General features: G+C 41.8%; 1 protein-coding gene across 1 annotated transcript in view; it reads left to right on the forward strand.

The window, feature by feature from the left end:
• Positions 1–19,932, forward strand: part of LOC142256969 (leukocyte antigen CD37-like) — a 119,786-nt gene that overhangs the window by 60,916 nt on the left and 38,938 nt on the right. The window contains exons 2-4 of the mRNA XM_075328993.1: positions 1,898–1,976; positions 12,567–12,639; positions 14,188–14,312. Coding sequence (XP_075185108.1) covers positions 1,911–1,976; positions 12,567–12,639; positions 14,188–14,312 — 264 coding nt within the window. The 5' untranslated portion in view covers positions 1,898–1,910. The remainder of the gene's footprint in view (positions 1–1,897; positions 1,977–12,566; positions 12,640–14,187; positions 14,313–19,932) is intronic.

Here is a 19,932-nt window from a genome sequence, read left to right on the forward strand (position 1 = left end):
TTCCCCACAGACGGAGCAGGATTACCCCGTGGAGGATGATGGAGGAGTGATGGTGGTCCCCGTTGGCGCTGCAGCGCTGGGCGATGGCGCCGGTAAAGGAGAGGCAGGGTTCCAAGTCTTTTACTCACAGGTAGTTTAGGCACTGACCCAGAGTACCGATCTCTGCCACGATGGGCTCCAGCCGATCCCGGATAGTCGGCGGTCACCGCCGGTGCCCGTGAAAGTCTTTTAGTGAAGTGTCCCTCGGTTGCTATCTGGAACCTGGACCGAGCCTCCAGCTCCAAGTCACGGGTCCACGAAGAGAGAGAAACACTAACTCCAGTTAACAGTGCTAGGTCTTATCCCAAGCTGTGCCCGGGAAAGTCTGCTCTAAGTGTGTTGGTTGCTCCTACTTCTACCCCACGTGGTGCCCGCCCCCAGTGGTTGTCCTAGCGACGGGGAAAATCCCATGCTTCGTGATGGCTAACTACCCTGTCTACCCTAGTCCACCCCCCTGTGTTAAGGCACCTTACTGTTGTATGTGTGTGTTTTGTGAAGACACCGACAGTTAACCCCCTCCTAACCCAGGATAGATATTACCTCTGAAAAGTGGTGTAATACTCTGTGGCGCCTGAAGCCCAGGGGCACCACAGAAGCATCCCACCATTCATTAACAAATTACCCAGTACATTGTTTTATAGAAACATAGGTAACTTTGTGAATGTCATATTTGCATGTAGATGATCAGAGTCAATGTTACTGGTGGATGTCTGCCACTGGGCAGATGTATCATAGAAGCAGTCTTGGACTGGCCCACCTGGGAGCAGGAGAATCCCCCGGAGGACCTATGCGCAGGCGTCCTATCCTCCTACATGATGTAGCAGTTGACATAATACAGATGATTCACTATTTACAAACAAAGACAGTATCTTATTCATTTAACAAACTATTATTATTAATTATTATAGCGTCATTTATTCCATGGTACTTTACATGTGAAAAGGGGCATCCATAATATAGACAAAGTACAATAGTCCTGAACAATACAGGGCACAGACAGTTAGAGGAGAAGAGAACAACCTGCCCGCGATGGCTCACAATCTACAGGAGATGGGTGAGGATAAAGTAGGTAAAGGTAGAGATACTTTTGTGGCGCTATAGTGGACTGAGGGTCACTGCAGGTTGTAAGCTTGTCGGAAGAGGTGGGTCTTCAGGTTACTTTTGAAGTTTTCCAAGGTAGGAAGAGTCTGATATGCTGGGGTAGACAGTTCCAGACTATGGGAGAGGCACTGCAGAAATCTTGTATGCGATTGTGGGAAGAGGAGAGTAGAAAAGGAGATCTTGTGAGGATCGGAGGTTATGTGCACGTAAGTACCAGGAGACTAGGTCACAGATATATGGAGGAGACAGGTTGTGGATGGCTTTGTATGTCATGGTTAGGGTTTTGACTATAGATTGGGCACGTCCAATTTAAGACTGCTGATCACTTTGTTCTCCTGGAGCTAAGACGCCAAGAGATGTCGGTCGGTAGAGAACCATCTACCCATCTACCCATCTGAATGAGCTCTCCTCTGTATGGGAGAGATGGCTGTCAGCCGATCAATCAGCCGAAGAATCAGCTGATAACCATCTAATGTGTATGGTTGTGTTTAGAGTCACTCTATTCTTTTATATTACAAGGGACAGGAAAACCAAAATTGCAAAATGTTTCTTTCCTGGAATCAATAGGTATGCGATAACATTAACCAAAACTGTCTTCTTTTGTGTCCACATTGCTTTGGTAGCCAAAAAAGAACGGCCATGGTTTGCCCACCTTACGTTTTACATAAACTGCATACAATTATATGCATTGAAAATGAATAACATAATAATATCCGCAGAATGACATGTATATAACTTTGTTTTTGTACTTGTACAGGAGGAAAGGGAAGATGGCTATGAAGGGCTGCCTGAGTGTAACAAAATATTTCCTGTTTGTCTTCAACCTTTTTTTCTTTGTGAGTACCATGTGGATTTCATTTGTTATATTTCTATATTACCTTGAATAATATATTATTTCATGGTCTGTTTATAGTATTAATGTTAAGTGCCATAATAACTTATGGTGTTTTTTTTAATTACGTTACATCTTACATCAAATACGAGTAGGACAAATACACCAAATTTTTGCAGAATTTTATCATATTTCTGAACACTTAAGTCCCTTGAATTTATGGCATTCATTTACTTGAATTAATACCATTCGTTTACTTGCATTAATACCATTCATTTACTTGCATTAATACCATTCATTTACTTGCATTAATACCATTCATTTACTTGCATTAATGCCATTTGTTTACTTGCATTAATGCCATTCATTTACTTGCATTAATGACCCACCTCTTCCGACAAGCCTACAACCTGCCGTAACCCTCAGTCTGATACAGCGCCGCACAATCATCTCTACCCTAACCTACTGTATCCTCACCTATCCCTTGTAGACTGTGAGCCTTCGCGGGCAGGGACCTCTCTCCTCCTGTACCTGTCTGTGTCTTGTATTGTTTATGATTATTGTACTTGTCCCTATTATGTATACCCCTTTCACATGTAAAGCGCCATAGAATTGATGGCGCTATAATAATAAATAATAATAATAATTTATTTACTTGCATTAATACCATTCATTTACTTGCATTACTGCCATTTGTTTACTTGCATTAATGCCATTCGTTTATTTGCATTAATGCCATTCATTTACTTGCATTAATGCCATTCGTTTACTTGCGTTAATACCATTCATTTACTTGCATTAATACCATTTGTTTACTTGCATTAATGCCATTCATTTACTTGCATTAATGCCATTCATTCACTTGCATTAATCCCATTCGTTTACTTCCATTAATGCAGTTCGTTTACTATTTACTTGGATTAATGCCATTCATTTACTTGCATTAATGCCATTCATTTACTATTTACTTGGATTGCCATTCATTTATTTGCATTAATACAATTAATTTACTTGGATTAATACCATTCATTTACTTGCATTAATACCATTCATTTACTTGCATTAATGCCATTCAATGCCATTCGTTTACTTGCATTAATGTCATTCATTTACTTGCAATAATGTAATTTCTTTACTTGCATTAATGCCATTAATTTACTTTTGTTAATGCCATTCATTTACTTGCATTAATGCCATTCATTTACTTGCATTAATACCATTCATTTACTTGCATTAATATCATTCATTTACTTGCATTAATGCCATTCATTTACTTGCATTAATATCATTCATTTACTTGCATTAATGCCATTCATTTACTTGCATTAATATCATTCATTTACTTGCATTAATACCATTCATTTACTTGCATTAATACCATTCATTTACTTGCATTAATGCCATTCGTTTACTTGCATTAATGCCATTCGTTTACTTGCATTAATGTCATTCATTTACTTGCAATAATACCATTCATTTACTTGCATTAATACCATTAATTTACTTTCATTAATGCCATTCATTTACTTGCATTAATGCCATTCATTTACTTGCATTAATATCATTCATTTACTTGCATTAATGTAATTCATTTACTTGCATTAATGCCATGCAATTACTTGATTTTTTTTGTCTTGTAATTTTTTTTAGGCCAAATTGTTCACTAATTTTCTCAAAGTTAAAAATGCTTTTTATTTTTGCACCTGTTTAGGGTAAAAGTTGCATGTTACGCTAAAAATGTTGCATAATTTAGACAAAAATGTTAGGCACACAGTTACTTCTGGTAGGATAGGTGGATACAGAATAATCTGGAAGTTAATAGTGATAGAAAGGTGCTTGGCCGCCAAACAGGAATTGCAGCACCTGGGAGAAAATGAACTTTATTTCTCCCAGTAGCCACCATCTTTCAGTCATATAAGCGTGCTTGGGATGGCTACAGTCAACATTCACAGCATGTGATGACTCATGGAAGTGTATTGTCACACTAGGTACGGGGAAGTACCAAGAACATGGAGAAAGAGAAGGGAAGGGAAACTCTATGTCTAGGGAGAGGGAAGATGGTGACACCTGTCTTAACCTACTGCTGGTCCCTGAGGTCCCTCACCACCCTAAATAGGTTCCACATCTATGTACTGAGCCGGATACCTGACCCTAAGCTTTCTATACCAATAAATACTGACAGCAGGAACAATGGAAAGTCAGGGAGCATTCTGCTCAGTCAGAAGGTGTGACTTTCTATGGCCAGAAACCACATGACTGTCTGTCCCACATATGTATATGGGCTTGTAGAACAAGGGCCATTCTTCAGCCTTGTCATGTGTGAGCCCTTTTGTTTGTTATGACGCATCACTTATTTTACTCCGATTCTCCTAGACATTGATTTCTTTCACCCAGAGTGGTCACCTTTTATAACCCCTGGTGCTTTTATAATACAATTCACTTTTTATGATTTTTTGTTTCCAGTCTTTTTATTGCTCAGTTTTATTTCGCATTGGACTTGGTATCAAATTCTTACACGTTTTTACAGCTTTTCTAAGAGGCCTCCAAAACTGACCAGGCACAGGGCCTGAAATAACCTGGGAATGATATGAGCTGCCGCATTTTCCTAACAGTGATCCGCTGCTCAAACTTCATAAATCGAGAACACGCCGTAACGGCCTGAACTCTTGCTGCATATTTCCTTTTAACTTTTCCTATAGGACACTCCGATGAGTTTGCCAACAGTTTAGTAACATGCTTTACCCCTGAATGGTGTTCAAGCTGTTAGACATTTTTTCTCAGAAACAATATTAAGAAACCTAGATATTTTCCGGGCGTGGTACACCAGTATGAAAACTAATTGGATGATTTTGGAATGTGTTTTATATGAACTCTTAACCGTGACTTTATATCCCATATAAAGATTATACTGTAACATAGATCTTTTACTTATCACTATATTATATTTTTATTCTTTCAAGACTATTTTACAACATTGATAGGCAGGGGCAAATAGAATAACATAGGTGTCACGCTAGGTATGGGGAAGTACCAAGCAAACGGCAACAGGGAAGGGAAACCCTGTGTTTAGGGAATGGGAAGATGGTGACCCCTGACCAAACCTACTGCTGGTCCCTGGGGTCCCTCACCACCCTAGATAGCTTCCGCACCTATGTGCCAAGCTGGATACTTTACCCTAGGTATTCCACCTATGTGCCGAATCGGATACCTGACCCCAGGTATTCCACCTATGCGCCGAGCCAGATACCTGACCCTAGATATCCCACCTATGCGCCAAGCCAGATACCTGACCCTAGGTATCCCTAGTGCTGGGCCCTAAATAGGGAATGGATGGCATGAGCTCTTCATCAATCTCCCTAAACACTATGGATGACACAAGGAGGACATACAGGGGGAAAATGCATAAACTCCTTATCTACAAATGACTCAGGTAGAAGTTCAGCAAAGTTTTCAACAGAGGAGTACAAGCCACCTGCTTGCAACTAAGGCTTCAATTAATTGAAAATAGCACCAGTCCAAGGAAGGGTTATTTAAGCACCAAGATAATGTTGATGTTCAGCAGCTGGGTGGAAGGCTAGCTCCTGCTGGGTCCAAATGGGGGAGAGATGAATCCAGCAGGAAAGCTACCTATACCAATGATTACTGACAGCAGGAACAATGGAAAGTCAGGGAGCATTCTGCACAGGCAAACGTTGTAACCTTCTATTGCCAGAAACCACATGACCACATGACTGTCTGTCACCTGTGATGACACACCTGTGACAATAGGGAATCATGACAAAAAAACAAAACAAATTTGGACCCTCACTAGGATGCAAGAGGTCACCACCTATTACCAGACGACCTGGTGTCTATTGCACCCATTTGACACTCTCCATACCTATTTAACCATTCACCGACTCCTTTTTTGTTGTATATTTTCTTTCTACAAGTTCCCATGACCCGGTAGTAAAGAGCCTCATAGTGCTCCGGAAATCCCGCCATATGATTTTTAGTAATAGCATATATATATATATATATATATATATATATATATATATACATATATATATATACAGTGCCTACAAGTAGTATTCAACCCCCTGCAGATTTAGCAGGTTTACACATTCGGAATTAACTTGGCATTGTGACATTTGGACTGTAGATCAGCCTGGAAGTGTGAAATGCACTGCAGCAAAAAAGAATGTTATTTCTTTTTTTATTTTTTTTTTTTAAATTGTGAAAAGTTTATTCAGAGGGTCATTTATTATTCAACCCCTCAAACCACAAGAATTCTGTTTGGTTCCCCTAAAGTATTAAGAAGTATTTCAGGCACAAAGAACAATGAGCTTCACATGTTTGGATTAATTATCTCTTTTTCCAGCCTTTTCTGACTAATTAAGACCCTCCCCAAACTTGTGAACAGCACTCATACTTGGTCAACATGGGAAAGACAAAGGAGCATTCCAAGGCCATCAGAGACAAGATCGTGGAGGGTCACAAGGCTGGCAAGGGGTACAAAACCCTTTCCAAGTAGTTGGGCCTACCTGTCTCCACTGTTGGGAGCATCATCCGGAAGTGGAAGGCTTATGGAACTACTGTTAGCCTTCCACGGCCTGGACAGCCTTTGAAAGTTTCCACCCGTGCCGAGGCCAGGCTTGTCCGAAAAGTCAAGGCTAACCCAAGGACAACAAGGAAGGAGCTCTGGGAAGATCTCATGGCAGTGGGGACATTGGTTTCAGTCAATACCATAAGTAACGTACTCCACCGCAATGGTCTCCGTTCCAGACGAGCCCGTATTTACCTTTACTTTCAAAGCGTCATGTCAAGGCTCGTCTACAGTTTGCTCATGATCACTTGGAGGACTCTGAGACAGACTGGTTCAAGGTTCTCTGGTCTGATGAGTATGTAAGATCGAGATCTTTGGTGCCAACCACACACGTGACGTTTGGAGACTGGATGGCATTGCATATGACCCCAAGAATACCATCCCTACAGTCAAGCATGGTGGTGGCAGCATCATGCTGTGGGGCTGTTTCTCAGCCAAGGGGCCTGGCCATCTGGTCCGCATCCATGGGAAGATGGATAGCACGGCCTACCTGGAGATTTTGGCCAAGAACCTCCGCTCCTCCATCAAGGATCTTAAGATGGGTCGTCATTTCATCTTCCAACAAGACAATGACCCAAAGCAGACAGCCAAGAAAACCAAGGCCTGGTTCAAGAGGGAAAAAATCAAGGTGTTGCAGTGGCCTAGTCAGTCTCCTGACCTTAACCCAATTGAAAACTTGTGGAAGGAGCTCAAGATTAAAGTCCACATGAGACACCCAAAGAACCTAGATAACTTGGAGAAGATCTGCATGGAGGAGTGGGCCAAGATAACTCCAGAGACCTGTGCCAGCCTGATCAGGTCTTATAAAAGACGATTATTAGCTGTAATTGCAAACAAGGGTTATTCCACAAAATATTAAACCTAGGGGTTGAATAATAATTGACCCACACTTTTATGTTGAAAATTTATTAAAATTTAACTGAGCAACATAACTTGTTGGTTTGTAAGATTTATGCATCTGTTAATAAATCCTGCTCTTGTTTGAAGTTTGCAGGCTCTAACTTATTTGCATCTTATCAAACCTGCTAAATCTGCAGGGGGTTGAATACTACTTGTAGGCACTGTATATATATATTTATTTATTTTTTATTACTTTTATTTATTTATTTTTTTAAATACTCCAGTTCTTTTTTTTAAAACCATTTCCAACAAGCAATTCTTTTCTTATGCTAAACTATATATAATTAGATACATGATGTTAGTTCTGCATTTCTAGCTTATGGTTACTCTTGTGTTTGGTCAGGGTTTTCATCTCTGCTCAAAATTTGCAGGAACTAGCAGATAGCAACAGGGCATGACATAATGGCCACCAGTAGACCATCAGCTCTATGAAAGAGGAAGCATATTTCCCTTTCTTACAATTATCCAATAATATACTCTGCTGTGCTAGGGCTGCACCATGGGGAAGGGATACCTATGTTTGTCATATGTCAGCTGTGCACCAGACTTCTGCTTTCCATATGGTTCATTGAACTTTTTGATGCCGGTATTTCCTACCTGTTGGTTGTCCACACCGGTCCCTGAGAAAAGGACAGAGGAGAGGTGGCAGCATTTAATACATACTTAATACATGAGAAAACGCACCTATTAGTTCTCTATATTCTTGTAAGAGGGTCAATTTTGAGTGTGTCTTAACTTGGTATAACACTTCAAAGACGGCACAGTGACTCAAATAGACACAACGGCCTTTTACACAATACGAGGCAACTAACGAAAAGTCCTCACGAAGGAAAAACTCTTGGCAGTTTCACTCAATCTGGAAGCATAGTGTGTCGCTAGTCACTATTCACAGTAAAGCCATGAGGTAGGGTAGTCAAAAGGTCCAGGGTCAGATACCAAGAGATCTCGTCATAAACAAAATGATAAAACAAAGGCGTAGTCAGGTCAGTCCAACGTCAGAATTCCAGGAAGGTAACGAATCAAGACAAAAAGGCTAGGCAAAACAGGTGGTCAGAGGCAAGGTCCAAGATCAGAAACACAGCACTGGAAAACAAGGCGCAAATACACCACCGAGCTAAGGCTACTACTGGCAGTAATTAGAGACTGATAGTGAGCTAAATAGCTAGGTAATCACTCAAAACAGAAGGAACCTCGTGAAAACCCAGCACGTGCTGGCCCTGATTGGGAGGCTGGACTGTAGCTTATGCTAGCGTCACACTGTACGATATATTGGGTGATATGTCGTCGGGGTCACATTGGTAGTGACACACATCCAGCATTGTCTGATATATCGTAGCGTGTGACAGCTACGAGCAACTGTTAACGAGCAAAAATACTCACCTTATCGTTACTCGTTGACACGTCGCTCATTTTCAAAAACTCGTTCCTCCTTCTGCGCGCAGGTTGTTCATCGTTTTTGAGGCAGCACACGTCGCTCCGTGTGACACCTCGGAAACGATGAACTGCTGCTTACCTGCGTCCCACCTGCAATGCGGAAGGAAGGAGGTGGGCGGGATTTTACGTCCCGCTCATCTCCGCCCCTCTGCTTCTATTGGCTAGCTGCTGGGTGATGTCGCTGTGACGCCGAACGTCCCTCCCCCTTCAGGAAGAGGATGTTCGCCGCCCACAGCGATGTCGTCCGGGAGGTAAGTACGTGTTACGGGGGTTTAACGACTTTGTGCGCCACGGGCAACTAATTGCCCGTGACCCACAAACGACGGGGGCGGGTACGATTGCTCGTGCGATCGCACAATAGATCGTCTCGTGTGAAGCCCGCATCACAATACTGACTGATCAGCTTAACCTAGCCAAATCTGTGTCAATCTCACAATTTTTGGCCACAAGTATACTATTTCTGATCATCTCTAAATTACAGGCATAGTGCACTTACTGGCTGGTCAGACTAGTATACAGTCAGGGCCAGAAATATTTGGACAGTGACACAAGTTTTGTTATTTTAGCTGTTTACAAAAACATGTTCAGAAATACAATTATATATATAATATGGGCTGAAAGTGCACACTCCCAGCTGCAATATGAGAGTTTTCACATCTAAATCGGAGAAAGGGTTTAGGAATCATAGCTCTGTAATGCATAGCCTCCTCTTTTTCAAGGGACCAAAAGTAATTGGACAAGGGACTCTAAGGGCTGCAATTAACTCTGAAGGCGTCTCCCTCGTTAACTTGTAATCAATGAAGTAGTTAAAAAGTCTGGGGTTGATTACAGGTGTGTGGTTTTGCATTTGGAAGCTGTTGCTGTGACCAGACAACATGCGGTCTAAGGAACTCTCAATTGAGGTGAAGCAGAACATCCTGAGGCTGAAAAAAAAGAAAAAATCCATCAGAGAGATAGCAGACATGCTTGGAGTAGCAAAATCAACAGTCGGGTACATTCTGAGAAAAAAGGAATTGACTGGTGAGCTTGGGAACTCAAAAAGGCCTGGGCGTCCACGGATGACAACAGTGGTGGATGATCGCCGCATACTTTCTTTGGTGAAGAAGAACCCGTTCACAACATCAACTGAAGTCCAGAACACTCTCAGTGAAGTAGGTGTATCTGTCTCTAAGTCAACAGTAAAGCGAAGACTCCATGAAAGTAAATACAAAGGGTTCACATCTAGATGCAAACCATTCATCAATTCCAAAAATAGACAGGCCAGAGTTAAATTTGCTGAAAAACACCTCATGAAGCAAGCTCAGTTCTGGAAAAGTATTCTATGGACAGATGAGACAAAGATCAACCTGTACCAGAATGATGGGAAGAAAAAAGTTTGGAGAAGAAAGGGAACAGCACATGATCCAAGGCACACCACATCCTCTGTAAAACATGGTGGAGGCAACGTGATGGCATGGGTATGCATGGCTTTCAATGGCACTGGGTTACTTGTGTTTATTGATGACATAACAGCAGACAAGAGTAGCCGGATGAATTCTGAAGTGTACCGGGATATACTTTCAGTCCAGATTCAGCCAAATGCCACAAAGTTGATCGGACGGCGCTTCATAGTACAGATGGACAATGACCCCAAGCATACAGCCAAAGCTACCCAGGAGTTCATGAGTGCAAAAAAGTGGAACATTCTGCAATGGCCAAGTCAATCACCAGATCTTAACCCAATTGAGCATGCATTTCACTTGCTCAAATCCAGACTTAAGACGGAAAGGCCCACAAAGAAGCAAGACCTGAAGGCTGCGGCTGTAAAGGTCTGGCAAAGCATTAAGAAGGAGGAAACCCAGCGTTTGGTGATGTCCATGGGTTCCAGACTTAAGGCAGTGATTGCCTCCAAAGGATTCGCAACAAAATATTGAAAATAAAAATATTTTGTTTGGGTTTGGTTTATTTGTCCAATTACTTTTGACCTCCTAAAATGTGGAGTGTTTGTAAAGAAATGTGTACAATTCCTACAATTTCTATCAGATATTTTTGTTCAAACCTTCAACTTAAATGTTACAATCTGCACTTGAATTCTGTTGTAGAGGTTTCATTTCAAATCCAATGTGGTGGCATGCAGAGCCCAACTCGCGAAAATTGTGTCACTGTCCAAATATTTCTGGACCTAACTGTATAAATTTCAATCCAAGCTTGAAAGGTGTTTCTGCCACATAAAAAGACACCCGTACACGTAGTAAGTAGAGGCTCCATTACAGGTTTTGCATTGGGGTCCAGGAACCTCCAAGTTTTGTTTCTGAAACATGATTCTAAATGTTCCATTTCCTATTCTCATCAGAGCTATTATTATTGTATATAGTCAGTAAAACAGTCTGTAACTTGCTTGCGGGTTCTCAGGGTGTGAGGAGATTCTCTTCCTCTTTCCTTTACTGCTCTATATCTAGACTTAGGTACAATTGTTCCAAACAGAAGCAATTATAAAAAATTAAATTGATTCTCCTTTTTTTGCCAACCCCTTTGTCACAGTTGCGCTGTGTGGACCTTTTTTGCATTTGGAATGCTTTTGTCACGGCTCCGCTGTGCGGAGCATTTTGCATTTGAAAATTTTGCGCTATGTGTCTTGTGCACTTGCTGACAGGTTGTCTCTCAGCACTAGGGTCCACGTTGGTTTTGGGAGGTGCCTTCACAAATGCACCTCGTTCTTGGTCATTGCTCATTTTCTTTACTAGGCTTGCTCTGTCTTAACTTCGCCAGTCGTACTTCCTGTTTGCTCAGTGTGCTCTTGACTCCTGTCTGGTGTAACTGTTCTGATCTTGGCTTCTGATCTCGAACCTCTTCCTGACCATGTCTCTGTCTGCTCCCTGAACCTTATATGTTACCTACTGGCTTCTGACCTCAGACCTCTTCCTGATCATGTCTCTGTCTGCTCCCTGAACCTTATACGTTACCTCCCAGCTTCTGACCTTGGACCTCTTCCTGACCATGTCTCTTTCTGCTCCCTGAACCTTAAACATTACCTCCCGGCTTTTGACCTCGGACCTCTGCCTGACCACGTCTCTGTCTGCTCCCTGAACCTTAAACATTACCTCCCGGCTTCTGACCTCGGACCTCTGCCTGACCACGTCTCTGTCTGCTCCCTGAATCTTATACGTTACCTCCTGGCTTATGATCCTGGCTTGTGTGACTACCCTTCTATTCATACTTCTCGTAGTGTCCAGCATCACACCCTCATTGTTCAATGGGTTCTTGATATATGAATAATAAGATTACAAAGAATCTCCCTGTTTAGACCCCCGCGATTATCTTTTCCATATAAGGAAATTTCATGGCAGCAAGTGTGCAATTTCCCTGCAACTCCCCCAAAGGGGAAAAAGAGTATTGCACACTTTTCCAACTTTACAGTCAAACAGGAATGGTCCTCCAGAAAAACAGATGCCCTGAAATTCTGCACTTTGGCTTAGGAGATAAGGAATCCTCCATTATAAAGTCAGAATTCCCTAAAAAAAAAGGGTTTTCTTAAGTTTATGACCCCTTAAGGTAGCAACCATTTATGTAATTTTGCAATACATGTGAGTAACATATGAAGCAAATTATTTTTGCAGAGTAATCTATGTTGGTTGACATTGCTGGACTTTTTATTGATTTATCAAGTGACTCTGCATGTTCTGTTCCTGACAGATCCTGGGAGGCGTGCTGTTATGTTTTGGACTCTGGATCCTGTTTGACAGGAGCAGTTTTGCCTCCATGATAGGTGAGTGAGATCATTTTTGGAGAGGCCCTGTTGCTTACATGCCATGTCTTTTTATTTACATCCACAAAGAGTAAGAGAGCTTTTTGGCTGCACTGAACTGTCATTAAAATTGTCTTCTTTCTATCAGGATTAACCAATTCTTTCCCAGAGAGCTTTAGGAGGTTATGCTTTTACTTTGCGCTTGACTAGCATATTGCACACATTATGCCTGTTACAAACCAGATATTTACAGAAAAGACGTTGTACGTCTTTTATAGTGGTCAAAAGACATAAATTACATCACATATGAATTTCCATCTTCAAGATATGCCATAACCAGGGGACGAATAATGTTATTTTGGCTCAGTGGTTAGCACTGCAGCCTTGCAGCGCTGGGGTCCTAGGTTCAATTCCAACCAAGGACACCATCTTCAAGGAGATTGTATGTTCTCCCCGTGTTTGCGTGGGTTTCCTCCGGGTACTCCGCTTTCCTCCCACACTCCAAAAACATACAGATAGGGACTCTAGATTGTGAGCCGCAATGGGGACAGTGTTGCCAATGTATGTAAAGTGCTATGGAATTAATAGCGCTATATAAATGAATAAATATTATTATTATTATTATATTTATAGCACAAATATAATGTACAGCTAAAAAAAAGGATGAGGCTATTTACCAGGATGGGGGAAAAAGATCCAAGCATGGGATGGGAAAAAACAACAACATTGTTCTCACTATCCTTAACTCCCACGTTGCGCAGCGTCGTCCTGTGTAGTCAGTGCACAGTGGCCGGCAGCTTTCATCGGTATCAGTGCTATTGCAACGCATGACTACATTACCATGCATCGCCCTCAGTCACTGGGACACAGATAAAATTTGCCGGCTTCTGTTTGACCGGCAGCATGTATTGCAGTACAAAGACCAAACGGGTCTCCGCACCGCAATGTATTTCAGCAAGATGTGCAGCAGCGGACGCACATCTAGCTAAAGCAGCAGCTGGGGATGGCGGGCCCCCTGACCGCCGGGCCCGGTCGTAGCTGCGATCCATGTGACCGCGATCGTTCCGCCCCTGGTCATGTATGGTTATGACGGCCACTTTAGAGTCAGGGAGTCAGCTTTAGCTGCTGTGTCCAGGTTAATATATGAGAATTATAAATGAATTAAGCCCCCAATTAAATCAGAATTCGTCCTCTTGATAGGAGGTTGTGTTGTATTGTATATGTTTTTGCAATCTCTAGATATTCCGGGTGGTTCATTAAAGGTGACACTATAATTATATTTGCTGCATAAAATAACAAGCTTTTAACACGCTATTCAGCCAAGAGATCCCATAGAGTAAGTGACCCAGGCAGGGATAAAACTGCTCAATTATAAAGTTCAGACATGAGAAAATAGAGACAAAAGGATGAATAAAGGGAATTAAGGCCCTGCTCCAACTTGCAGGGATCTTTGTAGTTTGATCCCCCAGGCTAGGGCTGAAATCTTCAGAAATAAAGTGGAATGATTCAGCTCTTCATATTTATATAACCTGTTTCTCGCCTCTCACTCCCCGTCTTTCCTCCCCGCAGGGTCTTCTACACCAACCTTGAAGATTTGGTCCTATGTCTTCTCAGGAGTTGGGATCCTTACCATGCTGCTGGGGTTTCTGGGATGCCTCGGTTCATTAAAAGAAATCAAGTGTCTCCTTGGATTTGTAAGCAAGCATCTTATGTTTGTTCAGTGTACATAATATCTGAGTTGTTTGCCATAATTAATTTACATCATTGATGAATCAATAGAGAAACTAAAAAATTAGTGTGAAAGAACAGGGTCACAAAGAACTTGACATGACAGCAAAACAGCGCCACCATTATCCATAAGCTTTGTCTGGTATTGCAGCAATTATTTTTTTTATTAAGAAATTAGCACTGAGTTGTAAAATGAGATAAAAGAGGCATTTCTGGAAAATGGCAGTCATGTTTTTCTCCTGTACAAATCTTAAAATTGCTTATTCCAGCAACACAACACCTTGCCGCATACGTAGGACATGAAGACATCATTAAAGGGAACCTGTCATGTTGGAAATCGTATCTGGTCTGTAGGTAGGATGTTACAGAGCAAGAAAAGTATCTGTAAAACTTGTCCAGTGGGCGGTTCTACTCAGTGATTGACAGTCTTTCCAGTACTGTGCATACAGAGATAACTGTCAATCACTAGTAGGACCGCCCACTGGACTCATATATACAAACCACCAGGGATTTTAATGAATAAAATAGAAGTAACACTGAATCTTTTCCCACAAACCTTTATATCTTTCTCTTTATCTTCACCTTCTCTATACCATGCAGCACACAGATCAGACTACATGAACAACCTGACAGGTTACCTTTAAGGGGGATTCGTCTACTGAAACCTTTTATCTAAAACCAAAAACCCCTGTGAGGGATACATTTTACCGTCGAAGGGAAAATGTATTACATAAACACTTTTTGTCATGGGGTAGGTACCGATGGAACAGGGGCCGCTAGGCTGACCCTAAGACTGGGGTCCATATGCTGTTCCTTATCTCGAAGGTTGGCTCTATGGTAGTCAGGTTCAAGCCTCCAGTGCACCCTGTCTCCTGTCTGAGCCCTGATACTACTCCTCTCCCCCATCCAGGGAGTGAACCGGACACCCAGTAACCAAAATCCCACAAATAGGCACAGACAGGGGTAAACGAAAAATTGTGCACACTGAACTCAAATACAAAGGAGGGACAGTATATGAACTGGGGAACAATGCAAAAGGGGTAGGAAATAAATGCACAACTAGAGCACTTGCACACCACGCAGAACTGCAACTTGAAGATCACCATAGAACTAGATGACCACAGAAACCGAGGAAGCAGAAGCTATATGCAGCACTCAGCCCCAGAACCTTATAAAGGGTGAAGGCGGCTGAGGATGGTAATCAGCAGCCTGAGCTCCCAGCAGATGATCGCAAGTCAGAAAAAATGAACTCCTGCTGTACTGTAGAGCAGTGGAACCAGAAGCAGCTGATGCCCATGACAGGCTCTGCAATTATGGAATCCCAGGCTGATTGTCATACTCTGCAGTGTGAACAGAGTCCAACGCCGCCATGACATCCAGTGAGTGCAACGCCGAACACCGCACGACACTTTTACTAACATTTATGACCCGTTCCAATTTTTATTAAAAAAAAAAAAGTAAATTTAGGGACGACCCCTGCCAGGAATAGGCAGGATTTACACTAACCTTGGCCAAAATTGACATACATTGACAGCCCCTCTACAGTGTTTTGACAGGGGCTTTAATTTCCTTTTCTTACTAACAGCGTGGTTTCTATGTATAAAATTAGCTCTCACCCACTTACACGAAGTAGATACCCTATAAGTTAATGACTGGCCCAGTAACAAGCTTAGGAATACTAAACTATAAGCCAAACTAGAAAGAGACACAAATAGAAATACCCATCTGCAGACTGCTGTGTGGGGTTATTTCCCTTCATTAGGTAAATTCCGGATACTGGCTAGCTGGATGAGAGGACTTTGACTTTGGTTTGGCTTATATTCTTATCTTTGTTGCAAACCCTCTTAAAGGGTCTTACAATAGCTTATAGGCTACTTCCTATTGATAGCAATAAAGAAACAGAGCTAATTTTCATACATTTTACTAGGGATCATTGCTTCACCCTATTTCTGGTGTCAGGAGGATGCAGCACAGGGCTGCATGCATAATTGCACAGGTTAATACTGCTGACTGTGCAGATTCTACTTGATCCAATGCTGCAAGGGATAAGTAGTTTGTCTGGTCTCCTAAACCCTGGATGGAAAGTTGGGAATCAGCTGTTCTGAGTTGATAATTTACCTCGGTTATACAGACTCCTCTTTCAGCCCAGGGAGTTGCCAGTGAGCGTTCTGCTTAACTAGCCTGTAGAGTGAACCTGTGTGCATTAGACTAGGAAGTAATTTTGGGTGTTGTAGCTGGAGTTTTCTATGTGGAAGCTTTGTTGTATTTACCCTCTTAAATCCCTTTTGAGTATGTCTCACTGGTCCATTACCATGTACTCCTCCCTGTAGTTTGGAGTGCCTTGTTTGATTCCTGTTTCTTTTACCTCTGTCTGTCTCATCCTCTCTGTGTCTTTAACTTAGGCTAGAGTCACACTTGCGAGTGCCTCGCGTGTTACTTGCGCGAGTCTCTCATTGAATCACCCGGCACGAACTCGCACTCTCCTGACAGGAGCAGGTCGGTTGCATGTATGTCTATGCAGCTGAGACACTCCTGTCCAGAGAGTGTGCGTCCATGCCAGGTGATTCAATGAGAGTTACACGCGAGGCACTCGCAAGTGTGAATCTGGCCTTAGAGCGAAACTAGTGTTCCCATTGTTCTGTGCACTAGACAGGGCTATGTCCAAGGAAAGACAGGGATAGTATCATGATCGCCGTACGGGGTGATAGAACCCATCTAGGACTGAGCAACAGTACTCAATGTCAAGCAGCAGCTGCAAAAGCAAACAAGATTTTAGGGTGTATAAAAAGAGAGATTAGATCCCGTGATCCCAACGTATTGTTACCCCTCTATAAATCACTTGTAAGGCCACATTTGAAATATGGGATCCAGTTTTGGGCTCCACATTTTAAAAAGGAAATTCAGAAGTTAGAGTCAGTTCAAAGGTGGTTAACGAGACTACTACAAGGAATGGAGGCCTCCCAAATGATGACAGGTTGAAAAAGTTAGATATGTTTAGCTTATAAAAAAGACTTCTCAGAGGAGATCTCATTTATTTGCATAAATACATGTGTGGTCAATATAAAGGACTGGCACATTCTTCCACTTATTTCTTCCAAAGACAATACTAAGGACCAGGGGGCACTCACTGCGGGTGGAAGAAAAGCGATTCCGACAGCTAAATAGGAAAGGGTTCTTTACAGTTAGGGCAGTCAGACTGCGGCATGCCCTACCACAAGAGGTAGTAATGGCAGATACTATAACAGCTTTTAAAAAAAGGGCTGGATGATTTCCTCAGTACACACAACATTGTTGGTAATAAATGACTTAGTGACTAAATGTAGAACTGGTGGAGGAAGGTTGAAATAGATGGACCTAGATCTTTTTTCAACCTAAGTAACTATGTAACTATGTCAAGGTTAATGAGGGTAGGTGTCAAGGGTTGCCCCTCCCTATCCTTCCCTAGTGGCAGTGTATCCCTTCCCATGTCTCAGCTTGTGCCAACCTTGGTGGAGCGCGACATCCTGGCGATGTACCTGGTGTCTATCGTTAGACAAGTCCATCCTCACCATCAAAGGTTTGGTGAAGACTGGACAGGCACTTAGTCATGCCCCTCTCAGGGCAAGCCTGTTTCTGGGAACAGTTGGTATAGATCCCTCTCTCCCCTCCATCACCGTACCGTGATAATTGCCTGGCGCATAAGACTCCCTAAGTCAGTTGGTCATCTCCACTGGAAGAAAAAGTACACCCCTAGACTCACTGGCGCTCATTTACCAAAAGTCAGTAAAGAAAAACTGTCTCAGAGCTCAGCTTTAATTCTGGTAAATTGGAAAGCTGTACGGTGGTTGGTCACTTGGGGCAACAGAGACCGATATACTTTTAGAAAGTTTTGTTAATTAATTTATTTTAAAAGACCCTTTGTCATTGTACATGTCTTTTATGTATAAGAACATTGACAATCAAAGACACTTACAGTATCTTCCTTTAAATCAAGATCTCCATGCTTGGTTATACTGTTATATAGGACAGGGGCAATTCAGAGTCATGGGTTCAGCACCATATTTGGAGCATCTAATTACGGCAGCATTGGGGACACAACTTCCAGATCCCAAAATATGGCCTCATTCTGTGTCTGTGTTATTTTTTTTTTTCTGCACAAGCAGAAACACAATTTTTCAGTAGTTTGCCAGATCCAATTTTTTCTATTTTTGGCCCCCATGTGTAGTATCTGTGTGCCAATTGCTTTTCTCGTATGTAAGAAAGAAATTCTAACTTTCTTCCACCCAGTAAAAAACATGGTTAGAATAAGTAAGTGACGTACAGACATGTGAATTGTACTTAACACATTATTGCATATTCTTCTAGCTACATGTAAAGCATCTATAATTTCACAGCAATGGTAAATGGATAAAAAAACATGCCTATATTACAATTTAAAGTGGAGACCTTCCAGACTTTTGGAGGAGTTCACAAGTCTTAAAGTGCACCAACCACCTGGATTTTGCCATATAAAATAAAGCCAGTGCTATACTGGCACTATCATGCTGATTCTATACATACCTTTAGTTGTGAGATTGGATGTATACTGTCTCAGATATAGACAAGTAAAGTTTGTGAAATGCACTGTTATTTGATTGATAGCAGCTACAGAATATCTAATAGGTGGGTCGGGTTTTGCTAGGTATTCACACCCCTGTCTGTATGTTCTTCCTTCCTCCATCCTCCTCCTGTAGGAACAGAGACAGGGGGAAGAAGGACAGGCAGCAGACAAGGGCGGGAATAACTAGCAAAACACGACCCACCTATTAGATATTCTGTAGCTGCTGTCAATCAAATAACAGTGCATTTCACAAACTTTACTTGCCTAAATTTCAAAAACTGTACATCAGATCTCAAAACTAAAGGTATGTTTAGAATCAGCATGATAGCGCCGGTATAGCACTGGCTTTACTTTATACAGGAAAATCCTGGTGGTTGGTCTTCTTTAAGTATACCACAGGTGCCTCCAAAAACATTGTGGAAAGCAGTAATCCCCAATTTTTTTTATTGCTAGAACACTGAGCCCCTGTGTGTAAAGGATCACTCAGGTGGTGGGTAAGGGTCATGGTGACAAGAAAGCCAATTTTAAAAATTTGCAAAAAAATTAGTTTGTAAACCAATATGTTTTCCAACTACTGTATGACAAAAATGTAGTGTGCACTTATTCTATCAAAAATATATGTACACTTTCAATTCATGAAAGTTGCCGACACACAGTTTTTTGCTCTAAGGATTGTATAGCATTACATCAAATTCAGAGCCTAAAATCTACTTTCTCTGGAGGTATGGAATTAACTAGTAATGTCGCATAGAAGGGAATAAAAAAAAAAATATTTCCGGAAGCACGTATGCCATCGACAGACAGAACGGTAATAAAATCATGGACACTTGGCAAACAGCAAAGACTTCCAACATCTGCTGTCAATACAGTCTCATGTATGTCGTAGATGTGACTGTAGCAGAAAAATATGGAGGCCATCTGTTTAGGTCAATTTCTAAATCAGCCTGTATGTAAACCTAATTTCCATGCAGTTGCTTTAGGAAAAAAGTACTAGAGCCAGAAAACTT

The sequence above is a fragment of the Anomaloglossus baeobatrachus genome, chromosome 11, assembly GCF_048569485.1.
Source record: "Anomaloglossus baeobatrachus isolate aAnoBae1 chromosome 11, aAnoBae1.hap1, whole genome shotgun sequence".
In the NCBI taxonomy this organism is placed as follows: Eukaryota; Metazoa; Chordata; class Amphibia; order Anura; family Aromobatidae; genus Anomaloglossus; species Anomaloglossus baeobatrachus.